The 13,589-nt window shown below is 33.7% G+C and overlaps 1 protein-coding gene across 7 annotated transcripts in view; it reads left to right on the top strand.

Moving 5' to 3' along the window:
* The window catches only part of Cep350 (centrosomal protein 350), a 175,849-nt gene that overhangs the window by 56,644 nt on the left and 105,616 nt on the right, over positions 1-13,589 (top strand). For all 7 annotated transcript variants that reach the window (XM_063239727.1, XM_063239731.1, XM_063239728.1 and 4 more), the window contains exons 10-14: positions 1,697-2,355; positions 3,112-3,233; positions 7,387-8,447; positions 9,913-10,063; positions 12,317-12,489. In XM_063239727.1, the coding sequence (XP_063095797.1) occupies positions 1,697-2,355; positions 3,112-3,233; positions 7,387-8,447; positions 9,913-10,063; positions 12,317-12,489 (2,166 nt within the window). The remainder of the gene's footprint in view (positions 1-1,696; positions 2,356-3,111; positions 3,234-7,386; positions 8,448-9,912; positions 10,064-12,316; positions 12,490-13,589) is intronic.

The following is a 13,589-nucleotide window of genomic DNA, read 5'->3' as shown; positions in this document are numbered from 1 at the left end:
GTGTCAAAGAATTATTTTAATCAAGTCATATTAGACTTAGGGACCTTAAGAGACTTACATCCATTGTATCTGATCCCAGCATATACGAAGAAACACAGAAAAATATACACAAGGTTGGATTTTTGTTGTTGTTGTTGGCAGGAGAAAAGATGAGAAAGAGACTCTGAAAAATGAGATTTTTCTCCTGATCATGTAGTCATGGCAAAATTTGCCTGAACTAGGTTTGACCCTCATAACCATTACTCCTCTCTTTTTGAAGTGTCTTGAATGCTATTTGAGATATATATTGCTATTAGCATTTCATAAGTGCTAATTTTGAGAACAGAAATATAAATGCCTACAGCTTCCTTTTCCAGTAGCACAATTTGTCTCACTTAGAGTTCCTGGAATGGGTTCAGTGAGAAGTACAAACACAACTATAATTTGTTTTGTAGAAATCAATATATATTTTATATTTGTTCCTCTTTATTTGTATCTATCCAGCAAATTGATGTGCATTCCTATTTTAAAATTAAGTCATGTCGGTAAAATTTATGTAATAAATGATCATGTTTCTATATAACTCCCTTTAATTTGTTCTGTTTAATATGTTCTTTGGAGAATTGTAGAGACTTGACATTTGTTCAATAAATACTAACGAGTCCCAGCTATGAAGAAGGCAGTCTAATTTCTGGGACTTCAGAATGAGCAAAATAGTCTAAATCCTATAGTCATTTGAAGAAGGCATTCTAATAAAGAAGGAAGCATAGACCTCTCACTAAAATTTGTCCTTTCTCTCTGAAGTGAGGTAAAATACTGTACATAAAATAGCCTTTTAAAAAAATACTTGAGCATTTGAGCCAGGCATGGTATGTGTGCCTGTGTGCCTATAATCCCAACTGTATTGAAGGCTGAGATATGAGGAGTTAGAGTTCCAGCCAACTTGGGCAGTATGGTAAGTCTATCTCAGAACCAAAATATTTGAAAATTTGTTTCACAAATGTTACTAAATGTGAATGTGATCATTTGAGGCCAATTGTAATCTTTTTTTTTTTTGTCATGAGGAATGAAAATTCTCTGATAAATTCATCCAAATGGTGCCATTTCATGTAATTCTGGAAGAATGTAGAATTTTTAGAAAAGTCAGTGTTTTCAGTGCCTTTATTATTTGGATTGGCAAGTAATATCTGACCTTAGCAAAGCTCTTTATAAACATTTCTTTTTAACATTTTTAAAGAGTTTACCATTTCTTGGATACTAATCAAAAATTTTTTTACTAAAAAGGTTACTGATTTTTGTAGGACTGGGAATACAGCTCAGCAACACGAGTACTTGCATAGCAAGTGCAAGGTGGTAAGTTTGATCCCTGGTACAAAAAAAAAAGTTACTGATTGTTTAAAAAGAAAGAAATAGTGACATTAAATGTGCATATGATTAGAAACAGTAATATTCAATATTAACATCAACTGTAAAATCTGTCTTTTTTCTGGAAATACTAAAAAATACATTTAAAAAACATAAGGAGGCACTGTTTTTCAAAGGATTGAAATTCTTTTAATCTAGAAGTTTCTTTCCTTTTAGAACACCCTAAAAGTTTTTAAGATATTTGAATTTGAGTTTGAGATAAAGTGAAATTGTCTAATTATCTTCTTTGTGCAATAAACCCAAGGGACAAATACAGAATTTTTATATATCGGTAATAATTTATACTTTGCAGGGAGTCATATTGGAAGAGCAGAATCAGATCCCAAGTTGAATGCTTCACATAGACATCTTCCACGAACCTCCGAACGTTCAAGAAGTAGAGCTCGGTCTGAAAATAACAGCAAGAAATTAACTCCAACTTTTTCAAACAATAAGCAGGAGGAAAATACTGTCTTAAATAAGGACTTTCTACCTGTTGAAATTCGTGGCATTCTGGATGACCTCCAGCTGGATTCTACAGCTCCAACCCCAAGGCAAGAGGCTGGGGAGTTAGAGAATCAGAAGACATTGGCACCGGTATCAGCTCCTCGGAGTCATAGCCCAGTGAAAAGAAAACCTGACAAAATAACAACTAATGAAGATCCCCCTATTATTTCCAAAAAGCGCCACTATGATACTGATGAGGTAAGACAGTATATTGTTAGACAGCAGGAGGAGAGGAAGAGGAAGCAAAATGAAGAGAAGAAAGCTCAAAAGGAAGCTACTGAACAGAAGAACAAACGATTGCAAGAACTTTACCGGAAACAGAAAGAAGCCTTTACTAAGGCAAAAAATGTACCTCCTTCAGATCCATCAGCAGCTAGACGGTTACAGGAAACTTACTCCAAATTGCTACTAGAAAAGACCTTGCTTGAAGAGCCAGCTCATCAAAATGTTACACAAGAAATACAGGTAACGGTATAGAGAAATCAAAGGGGTATAATTCATGGTCAGAAATAGTTTATTTGTTATATATAGTGTTTTAAAATTGTGCACTATTCCTAATATTCAGACATATGCTCAGGTGATATTTATAATCTTCATGGCTTTTAATGAACTTTATTTCATGTGAAGAATATGAAAAATAAGATAGAAAGTAAAAGCTAGTCACATTGATTGCTACTAATCTTTTTTTCTTGTCTTTGCTGTAAGTTATATTTCTACCTAGTTTTTGTTGTACCACTGAGGACATCCTCAGTACGTAATCCATAATTAGACCATGGTAATAAAATACAGTTGTGATCTCTGTGAGGTTAGGGAATATCCTGGTTTAGCATGCTGATGTTTAAAGATTGAGTGTGTACCATGCACCACATACTGTTTTAAAAGCTTTTACTTATAGGCTTAAGCTTTAGTGAATCCTCACAACCCTGAGAAGGTAGGTTCTATATTATTTTTGCTTAATCAAGTGAGGCTTATAAAGGGTATTAGTTCCTAATTATATGGTTAGAATAAGATGCCTTGTTGGAATTTAGATGAGGCTTTGCTATTAGTTACAGTGATTGTTTACAAAAAATGACTTTTAACACTAATTGCTTGTAAACTGGTTTTATTTGAGGAGAAAAATCCCTCCATTTCTGGTCTTTGTAAAGCTGAAGTGACTTATTTTATTTGTTCTCTGAATATCTTTGAGATAGCTATCAGATAAATTTTATCCTTCTCTTGTAGGCCAGACCAGGGTATCAGCCATCTGGAGAATCTGACAAGGAAAACAAAGTACAGGAACGTCCCCCAAGTGCATCTTCCAGTAGTGACATGTCTTTATCTGAACCTACACAACCTCTTGCAAGGTAAAAAGGAGAATGAAAGATGATTAAGGTTCTTTTCTTTTCATTTTTTTTTTCCTAATGAAATTTAATATGGTATTCTATGCTTGGTGAATTTGGTTGACTGATCATTGTGAATAAGAGTGTGAGAGGTTTATTTAGAAATTGGTTAATATTTTCTAATGGATGCTTAACCATGGTGTACAGCCATACTTACTGCTTTTTTATCCAAATTTTACCTGTCATTTAATCTAATATTAATGTCAGACCCTTCTTTAGTTGAAGGTACTTCTTTGTGGACTTTAGTTGGACTTCTTTGAACCAAGCACACAATACAGGTTTGTTGGGGGAAGGGAATATAGCTCAGCAGCACAGTACCTGCCTGGCAAGTGTGAGGTTGTGAGTTCGATTCCCAGAACCCAGAAAAAAAGTTTATTGGGCAGAAAAATCACAGTGAAAGATTACATGGTAACCATTTTGGGAAGAGAAAGATTTTGAAATTCTTTGAAAATACACAAGTAGAAATTAAATCACTTTGCAATTTGATGTTAATAATATGGCCCTCTTTCTCCTCATCCCAGAGGATATTAATACTGACAAAGTAGCTAACATCTATTGTTTCTTAGTTTTCAGGCACTGGTTGTAAATACTTTGCATGTATTTGTTTCATGTAATCCTTATAATACTTTAAGTTAGGTGCTGTTATTATTCCTGTCTTAGAGAAGAACTAATGGAGGACTAGAACTTGAGTTTCTCAAAGTTCCAAACATTAGTGATGGAGATAAATTTGAACATAGGTAGTCTTAACTTCAAAAGCCTATTGTTTTAAATACTCTACATACTGCCTTTCAGTGACTAAACTGTTTCAGATAATTTGTTTCAGGTTTTAAATACATTTTAAACTTCAAGTATAAACTTTAGACATCTTTTTGAATGTGAATACTTTTGGATAGGTGATACTGTCCAGTTCATTATTAATGTTGTATACATTGTGCTGGATTTATAACTTCAGTTTTTGCCTTTTTCTGAATTTACTTCTACTTCCAAACAAGTTATTCAATATTAAAAACAAACTAAACACAAGTCTATTATTAGAACTTTACTACCCTGCACAAGTTTACCTTCTTTATTATCATTCTCTGTCCTTCCATTTAAATTTTTTGAGTTTTAAAATGAACACATTAAAATTGTACTTATTTATGAGATACCACCAGATGTTTCAATAATCTGTTGCCTCCACTTTTTCACTATCCATTTCTTTGCCCATGCCAGTTAATAGTTTTACTGTATTTTCATGTTTAAAATATTTTATAATTTTTTTTGCAGCACTGGGGATTGAACCCAAAACCTTGCACATTTTAGGGGAACATTTTACCACTGAGCAACATCTCTGCCCGTTTTGTATTTTATCTTGAGATGGGATCTTGCTAAGTAGTCTAGGCTACCTGGAACCTGCAATTCTCCTGGTCCAGCCTCTCAAGTAGGTGGGATTACAGGTATATGCCACCATGCCTAGCTAAAATTGTTTTATTTTATGTTAAAATTATATTTCATGTTCTTGTTCTTTATACCCCCATCATTTTGTGTTGTTACTTGAAAAAATTCATTATATATCTGATCTTGAAAACCTTAAAAATCCAGCTCAAAAGTCATTTTCCTTGGCTAGCATTATTATTTATGACTTACCTACATCTAAATGCAATTTATAAATTTAACAGTGTATTTAGGTGTTTATTGAACCATTATCCTTAATGGATCTTAAAATCCTAGAGTAAGGATTAAATCAACTGGATTAATGATTTTCATTTTTTCTTCCCCTATTTCTCCCCCAACATAGCAACTACCATAAAATTAATATTCTAAATACTTGAATTTAAAACTTTTGGATTTTTTACTCATCAGTCTTTTACATTATATAGTCTCCTCTGTATTTCTATTATTAGCACTCTAGTTTAGGCCCTAATAACCTCACACCTTCCATTTGTAGTAGTCTATGTGGTACAGAACCTATGCAATAGTTCTCTTTCATTCCATTCTTCTTAAAAATCCTTCAATTTAAAGAGTACTATAATTTAACTTCTAAACAAATTTTGCTTGACCTATGTATTAGTCACTTTCTTGTTGCTGGGACAAAGTACCTGACATGTACAACTTAGTGAAAAGTCGTATTTTGTCCCATGGTTTCAGAAATTTCAGCACATGGTTGACTGGCTCCAAGATAAACAGCATAGAAGGACATGGCAAAGGCTTAATCTCTGGCAGCCAGAAAGGGGAGAGAGCAAGGAAGAGACAGACAGAGAAGAAGAAGCTAAAAATATGATTATACAGTTCTAGATGCCTGCCCCCAGTGACTCACCTCCTCCAACCAAGTCCCACTTCCTAACAGCACATTTAACTATGAACTCATCAATCTTAAAATGTGGATAGGGTTAATGCCCTTGGTAGATAAGTGTTCGGGGATACTTACCTTAACAACATATTCTCGGTTCTTTAATCACCTTAGTTACCTTTTTCCAGGTTTTTTTTAAAGCCCAATTTGTAGAAGTTTGCATTTATTTATATTAGCTTAAAGTTGTAGTCTTTACAAATAATTTAAACTCATAAATTATATTGAAGTAGACACACCTGACTTTCTGTCATCTGCAAATTTGTAAAGCATATATTTGTGTCCTTATTCAGAAACTTTGAAGAAGAGCAAGTATAAAACTTTATTACTCTTCTAAAGGTCCTCTATAATCTTTTGTTTTTGTTACTCTTCTAAAGGTCCTTTAAATAACCTTTAATCTCTCTGTAGTATCTTTTCATGTATAGGGAGAGTATAGTGTGAAAACGTAAGTAAATTTACATAATGTTGATTAGGATACCTGTATTATGTTTCCATATGGTATGGACATTTTACCCTGAAATTGTGTACTTACAATTGATACAGTTTTACATTTAGTTGTTTGATTTATTACAAGTTGGCCTTGTAATAATTTAATTATTTCTTTAATATGTAGAATGTTAAACATTAGTGTTCAGCATTTGGTATTTGCTGACTACGGAATGTGTATCATGTTGACATTAGTATTTGGCAATATATGTGGGTTTTTTGTTTGTTTGTTTGGTTTGCTTTGAGAGTATTTCACTATACAGTTTAGGCTAGCTTTGAACTCACTTTGTAAGCCAGGCTGGCCGTGAATTTGTGGCAGTCCTCTTTAGCCTTCCAAGTACTGGAATTTTAGATATTTCAGGCGTGTGTCACCATTCCTGGAAATATTTAGCAATCTTAAGCATTTTTCCTTTACATAACATTATTTTTAAAGGGTAGGATAAAGCCAGTGTTTAGAAGTTTGACCATAGAATTTTAAAAGGTTTAATGCTTCCTTATAATAGGTTTTTGTGGCAGAGTGTTTCTTGAAAAAAGCAGTTTGAAAAACAGTATGTATAATGAAATCTCTTTTGTGCAAACAGTGCTATCAAATTATAGTAAATATGTAATATTTGGAAAGGTAGAAACAAACGAAATATTAATACTAGCGGTTATGGTTGATATATTGTGTCAGTTTGAGAAGCTGAGAAGTTTAAGAAACTCAGCAGGGAGCCAAGATCCTTACTTTATAATATCCTCCTCCTGTGCAAAAGGAGGGCACAGAGGTTTTGCCAGTGCTACATCTGCCCTGGGTGTATGTGAGGGCGCCATGTGGCCTGGATACAATGTAAGGGAGGGAAAGAAGTTTGCTCCCCCACCCCCATTTTGCCCTGGCTGCTACCTTGAAGTGTTGCCCCTGGACCATGCCACTCTGCCTTGGAGCCAGCTGATTATGGACTGAAACCTCCACAAACAATAAGCTGAATAAACCTTTTCTTCTTTCATTTTGGGTGTTCAGTATTTTGTCCTAGCAACAAGAGAAAAGTAACCAAGATACTAGCTCTTTCTGATTGCTTAGCTATGAGTGATCCTTACCTTTTTAAAACTATTTGTGCCTTTTTCCCTCCTCAGTTTGTATGTATTACTCTTCTAATCAGAAAAATACCCAAAACTTTAAAAACCCCAAAATACTGATATGGGCTTTGGATGTTGCTCAGAGATGGAGTTCTTGTTGAATGAGGTACTAGGTTTGATTTCAAGTGCTGTTTTAAAAAAGTGGTTGAATCACAAGATGCTATTAACGAGTTTATTTTAACTTATTTTCAGAAGAGACTTCATGGAACCTACATGGATGCAGCCTGACAGACTGAGCCCAAAAACATACAGTTCTCAACCACAACCTCTTGTTGGAGCAGCTGGAAATTTGCTTTCCCATCTTTTGAATCTAGAACATGTAGGAATTTTGCATAAGGATTTTGAATCTATCTTACCACCCAGGAAGAATCATAATATGGCTTCAGGACCATCAGTTTTTACATCTCAACCATATCTGACCTCACCAGCTGCTCATCCAGATGCCTTGTTAAAACCTAATGTCAGCCAGTATAAGAGTAAATTGGATCGTATTGAAGCCTTGAAAGCAACAGCTGCTTCTTTGTCCAACAGGATCGAATGTGAAGCCAAGAAATTAGCTGGAGCCAATATCAACTATGGGTCAGTGTGGAACACTGAGTATAATGTGCAGCAAGCACCTCAAGAAGATAGACTTTGGACCAAGGCTGTAAGTCCACCTGTGAAAGAGGAGACTGAAGACGTTTTCTCGGCACGAATTCAAAAGATGCTGGGAACTTGTGTATCTCATGCAACTTTTGATGATGATTTGCCTGGTGTAGGCAACCTCAGTGAATTTAAAAAGCTTCCTGAGATGATAAGACCTCAGAGTGCAATATCAAGCTTTAGAATGAGATCACCTGGTCCCAAACCAGGAGGGCTGCTGGCACAGTTATCTAAAAGGGAGACTGACTGTTCTAACTCTGATGTGCAAGCCTGTTCTCAAGAAAAAGCGAAAGTATCTCTTTGTTCCAGCACAGACTCAGTCAGTGAGGGGCCTCTTCTTAGTGAGGGGAGTCTTTCTGAAGAAGAGGGAGGCCAGGAAGGACAACCCCTTTTGAAAGTATCAGAAATCTTAAAAGAAAAAGAATTTTGTGCTGGAGAAAGAAATACTTGTGAACCCATCAAAGAGTTTCAAAAGGAAGCTGAGAAATTCATGCCACTTTTGGGGCATATAGGTGGTACACAAAACAAAGGACCATGGGAAGAATTGGCAAAGGGAAGTCCACATAGTGTCATCAATATTTTTACTAAATCATATCAGTTGTATGGAAAAGGTGAGCAAAATAAAAAAGGATGCATGTTATCTTAAGATAAAATTAGTTTGCAATTTTTTTGTAAGATAGTATACTTGGGGCTGGGGATTTAGCTCAGTGGCTCAAGTGCTTGCCTGGTAAGCACAGGGTTGTGAGTTTGATCCCCAATACCAAAAAAAAAAAAAAGTGTATATATATATATATACATATATATATATATATATATACATATATATATATATATATACATATATATATATATATATACATATATATATTTATACTTAGCACACTTTTATTGTTCATTACAAAGATAATAGATATTTATTATCCATATTATTTACCTTCTAAATTATGTGCACACTTCAACTGGAGTGTTAATAACTTAATCTTTAAATTTTTATTGTAATAATAGTTGATTATAGGTGTAGAAATTTTTTTTGTCTGCTTTGGAGAAATTCATACGTGATGTCCAGGATTGGTCATATGTCAAACATAGTAGATTTGGGGCTGGGGATTTAGCTCAGCTGCATAAGCGCCTGCCTTGTAAGCAGGCAGTCGTGAGTTCAATCCCCGGTACCAATAAAAAGGAAAAAGACAAAAGACAAAAAAACCAAAAAAAAAATAGTAGATTTTCTGTCACAGTTATGTCCTTAACTATGACATAGCATAAGAAATATGCTTAACAAACTTAAGCATATTTCATAATACAGTTATTTGTGAATCCTTGGAGTATATTTCCTTTTCTAGTTAGACTCAATTCCTTCAACTTCTTTTCTTTGTTCTTGCTGTTATTGGTGGAATCGTCCAATTTATGTGAATGTAACCTTAGAATTTCTAGGTTGGGGATTTCCACAGCATTTAACAAATTATTTGACAAATCAACTGATTTTGTCTGTTTGTCTTACTGGATGTCACACTGTTTTTCCTTTAATTCATATTTAGACACTCCCTTATTACCTTGTGCATATTTTTATTGCTTTCTTGTTTAGGCACTTATTTCTGTTGGTGTTGATTTTAATTTTTTTAAAGTTCTTTTGAGGAAAGCAAAGTACTTAAATTAACACTTATTTTTTAATAAGAAAATTGAGTTCTTAAATTCTATATTATCAATATGATTTTATAGATACACTGAAATATTTAGAGATGACATGGTATGTATTTGAGATTTGCTTTAAAATAATCATTGGGGGCATAACAGACAAGAGGAATAGGTAGTTTAAATGAAACTAGATTGTTTACGTGTTTGGTTATGGGTAGGTGATGGTTATATTGGTTCCATTATGCTGTTTTACTTGTTTTTATGTTTAAAATTTTTCCTCATTAAAACTTAAAAATATATTGTTAGATTACAAGGTAAATTGGAAGATAAAAGCAAACTAAACTGCCCAAAGTCCATGTTACTAATTTCCCTATTATGGAATGCTTTGCTTGTAACTTCTTGATGTTTTGCTTTTAACCATGCTTCAATTATTGCTTTTGACAGGGATTGAAGACAGAGTAGACAGAGGAATATCAGCATCACAGCCTTTGAGTGCTATTACCACCCCTCTAAGTAGTATTTCATATGAAGATGATTTTGTCTCCTCTCCAGGCAGTGGAACTCTGACAGAAAAAACATCAACCCCTGAAGCTAAGTAAGAAAATGTTGGCAATGTGAAATAAAATCTTGTATCAAAAAAGTACACATGCCAACTGGTCTGAATAGTAGTTTTTGCTTGTTCAAAGATACATACAGAAGGTATTGTATATAGTCTAGTAAGATCATGGACTCTGTTTCTAAACAGAGGGTTTTATTCTTGGCTTTGTGACTTTTAAATATATTATTTAATCTTTTTATGTCTTAGTTTCCTTCTCTTTAGGTTTGTTTTGCTTTTGCACTGGGACTCAAACCCAGGACCTTGTGCTTACCAGGGAGGCGCTCCTTCTCTTTAAAAATGAGGATAACAGTAATACTGTCTGTTGACTTCCTCACAGAGTTATTGTGACTCAGAGAAATACAAAGTACTTAAAACAGGGCATGGCACATACTAAAGAGTATAGATTGTCAAGTCAAACTGTGAGTCCCCAGCTAAGGATAATACTGGGAAATTATTCTGTGGTATACTAGTGTCAGAAGCTTAAGAAACAATTTTCTGTAATAGAATTGAAAAATAAGTATCAGATAGATACTTGACTCCATGATCCCAAGTTAGGAGTATATTTTAAACTATGGAAACATCTAAAATTTTACAGAGCTTTAAAAATTAATTACAACAGTTTTCAAACCTAATGTATAAGACAATGAGAGACCCAAAAGACTTTACTTGTACTGATTCCATTTACAATAACCTGATATGAAAAGTGTTTTTGTTATTACTCCATTTTAGAAAGCAAACTGAAGCACAGTAATTATGTCAACTTGTACAGGGCCAGAGATACAGCTCAGTTGTTGACTGGCAAGTGAAAGATCCTGAGTTCAATTCCCAGTATCCAAGAAAAACCAAAATAACCAAAAAAAGTTACTCATATGTAGTCACTACATGAATGAGACTTAGCTAAAGAAAATTTCCTCCCTAAATTTTATTATCATATAAACTAACCTGTAATTATATGTATATAAAATATTTTTTTACATATCACAAATTGTAGTCTGTACAATTTTAAATGATCTTATGAAAACTAGTTAAACCTAGTTAAATTAACATAAATAGTTATATCATTTTGTTTGACATGTTTTTTAATTTTCAGTTCTAGGGATTGAACATAGGCTTTTGTGCAGGCTAGATGAGTGCTTTCCACTGAGCAGTATCCTCAGCCCAGATACAGATATTATTAAAATTATGACAATAAAAGCATAATTAAAAATGTTGAGCTCTAAAGAATTGATTTTGTTTAATGGTTTTTTCAGTACTGGGGATGAATTCCAAGAATGCACTACTACCTGTATCACTGGCCCTTTCTATTTTTTATTTTGAGACAAGATCTTCCTAAGTTGCTCAGACTGGACTCAGACTTGCCATGCTCCTGCCTCAGCTTGCTGAGTAGCTGGGATTACAGATGTGCACCAGCATACCCCAGCAAGTTAAATTTCTAAGTAAAAACATTTTAATGATTTAGTTGTGGTTACATTTAATACCACCAATCTGTATGATTTGATGCATGTTATTCATAACATTATCGGAGAGAAAATAGTTACAGATTTTGGTAGAACAAATGGCCACCTTTTCTGGTATTTGACATTTTTTAATGTCAAACGTATTAGTTTTTATTGGTGTAATTTCATCAAGAATTCATTTGAGATTTTTCTCAACTGTAAATTGAGCCAGGAACAATTCAGACTTAGGGAAGTAAGAAAAAAATACAAATAAAAAGTAAAATGGAAACTATCTTTGCTTGTAATTTAATTTTGTGGTTAAAAAAGATTTTTAAAAACATTTAGATTTAACTATGTTTAAATCTAAAAGTAAAACTTGTAAGCTTTTTAAACTTGTCAGTTTATTTGTATACAACTTGTTCTTTTCATCTTAGTAAAACAGGCCCTTTGAAGAGGTGGAACAGATGTCTCTGAAGAGCCGTTAGTTACACTAATTCCAAAACTTCTAATGAGATGATTCTCTTTCCTCATTTACCACCACCATTGCAATGATGTGTTGTCTATTAGTTGCCATTCCACACTTTTATCTATCACAGCATTCATAAAGGGATCAAGTCTCCACAATATTTGGACATGTCTGCCATAATTTAATCTAAATGATAACTTGTGCATAATTTAATTTGAAGATAACTTCTTTTTTCAGCTCTAGAGGCTGAACTTTGCTCATGCTGCCTACTCTGCAGGCTCATAGTGCTTTGAAATAGAATTTGTGGCTTCTTTCAGGCTTTTTTTAACTACTATATTTCTCTGACAGTATTGGTGGCAACAATTTAGGCATTCAGGAGGACCATTCCAGCAGAAAGTCTGCCTGTGATCTTTCTTCCATGGATGTTGCCTCTCAGCATTCATTAGGAGCCCAGTCTGTTGCATCATCTAATTCATCTACTTCTTCAAAAAGAAAGAAAGGAAAAAAAGAAAAGATAGAATGTAAGTGGAATTCTACCTGATGAGTTTTCTACTAACAATTATTTTATGGTAGTGATCTAAAATTATGGTTTGATTCCATAAGAATTTCTTTATGATAATATAATTAGTTTTCATATTTATTGCTATAATACATACCATTTTGAGATATAACATTGTAAATCTTTTTCTTAATGCAAAGCACATAAATAGTTTAAAAAGTTAAGAATTACAGATAAACAGTCATCCCAGAAATACAAATCCTCTATTGCAATTCTGTTCAGAAATAACTGCTATGAACATTTTTGGTGTCCGTTTTTCTAATGTCCACATAAAAGCACACATACACGCACACATACCTCTACTAGAAAAACAAATGCAAGTAGCACTATTTTGCAATTGCTCTTTAAAAAAATGTTATAGTACCCATTGTGGTGGATACCTGTAATCAGAGTGCTCAGGAGGGTGCAGCTGGAAGATTACTGCAAGTTCAAGGCCATCCTGGGCTACATGGCAAGTCAAGCCAGCCTGAATTACATAGCAAGACATGCACTTTTTAAGTGATAGTTTAATAAATATGTTAAGCTTATTGCTGCAAAAAAGCAAAATACTTTACAGAATATTATACACATCTCCAAGGATCATTGACCAATTTTTCTACAGGCCTATCTATATTTGAGGAGATAGAAAATTGTGCAAAAGCTTCTTAAATCACATTATGGCTTCAAGCTAGGGAGTGATTTTCTTTCAAAATTGTTTCTTCTGGCTGTAAAGATAAATTCTGCTTATTGAGTTAAAAAAAAAGTGGTGGGGAATGTAAAAGTATGGGAAATGAGTAGAGGAAGGATATGAGTATTAGGAACACTGTATTTGAAAATAAAAAATTGCCAGTTATCCCTCTACCTAGAGATAACTAATGTTAACATTTTAATAGTTAATTTTATTTTTATTGTGATAAAATACACAAAATATAAAATTTGTCATTTTAATCTTTTTTAGGTGTACAGCATCATATTACACTTTTTAGGTGTTCAGTGAATTTGCACATTCAGTCATGGAACTGTCACTGCTATCTATTGCAAAAACATTTTTATCTTCCCATACTGACACTGTTCATTAAACAA

Source organism: Cavia porcellus, unplaced genomic scaffold (genome assembly GCF_034190915.1).
Source record: "Cavia porcellus strain 051 isolate PalLab524CR breed Dunkin Hartley unplaced genomic scaffold, mCavPor4.1 scaffold_29, whole genome shotgun sequence".
In the NCBI taxonomy this organism is placed as follows: Eukaryota; Metazoa; Chordata; class Mammalia; order Rodentia; family Caviidae; genus Cavia; species Cavia porcellus.
Note: the sequence above shows the minus strand (reverse complement) of the source record. Positions and strands in the feature narration are given on the sequence as shown.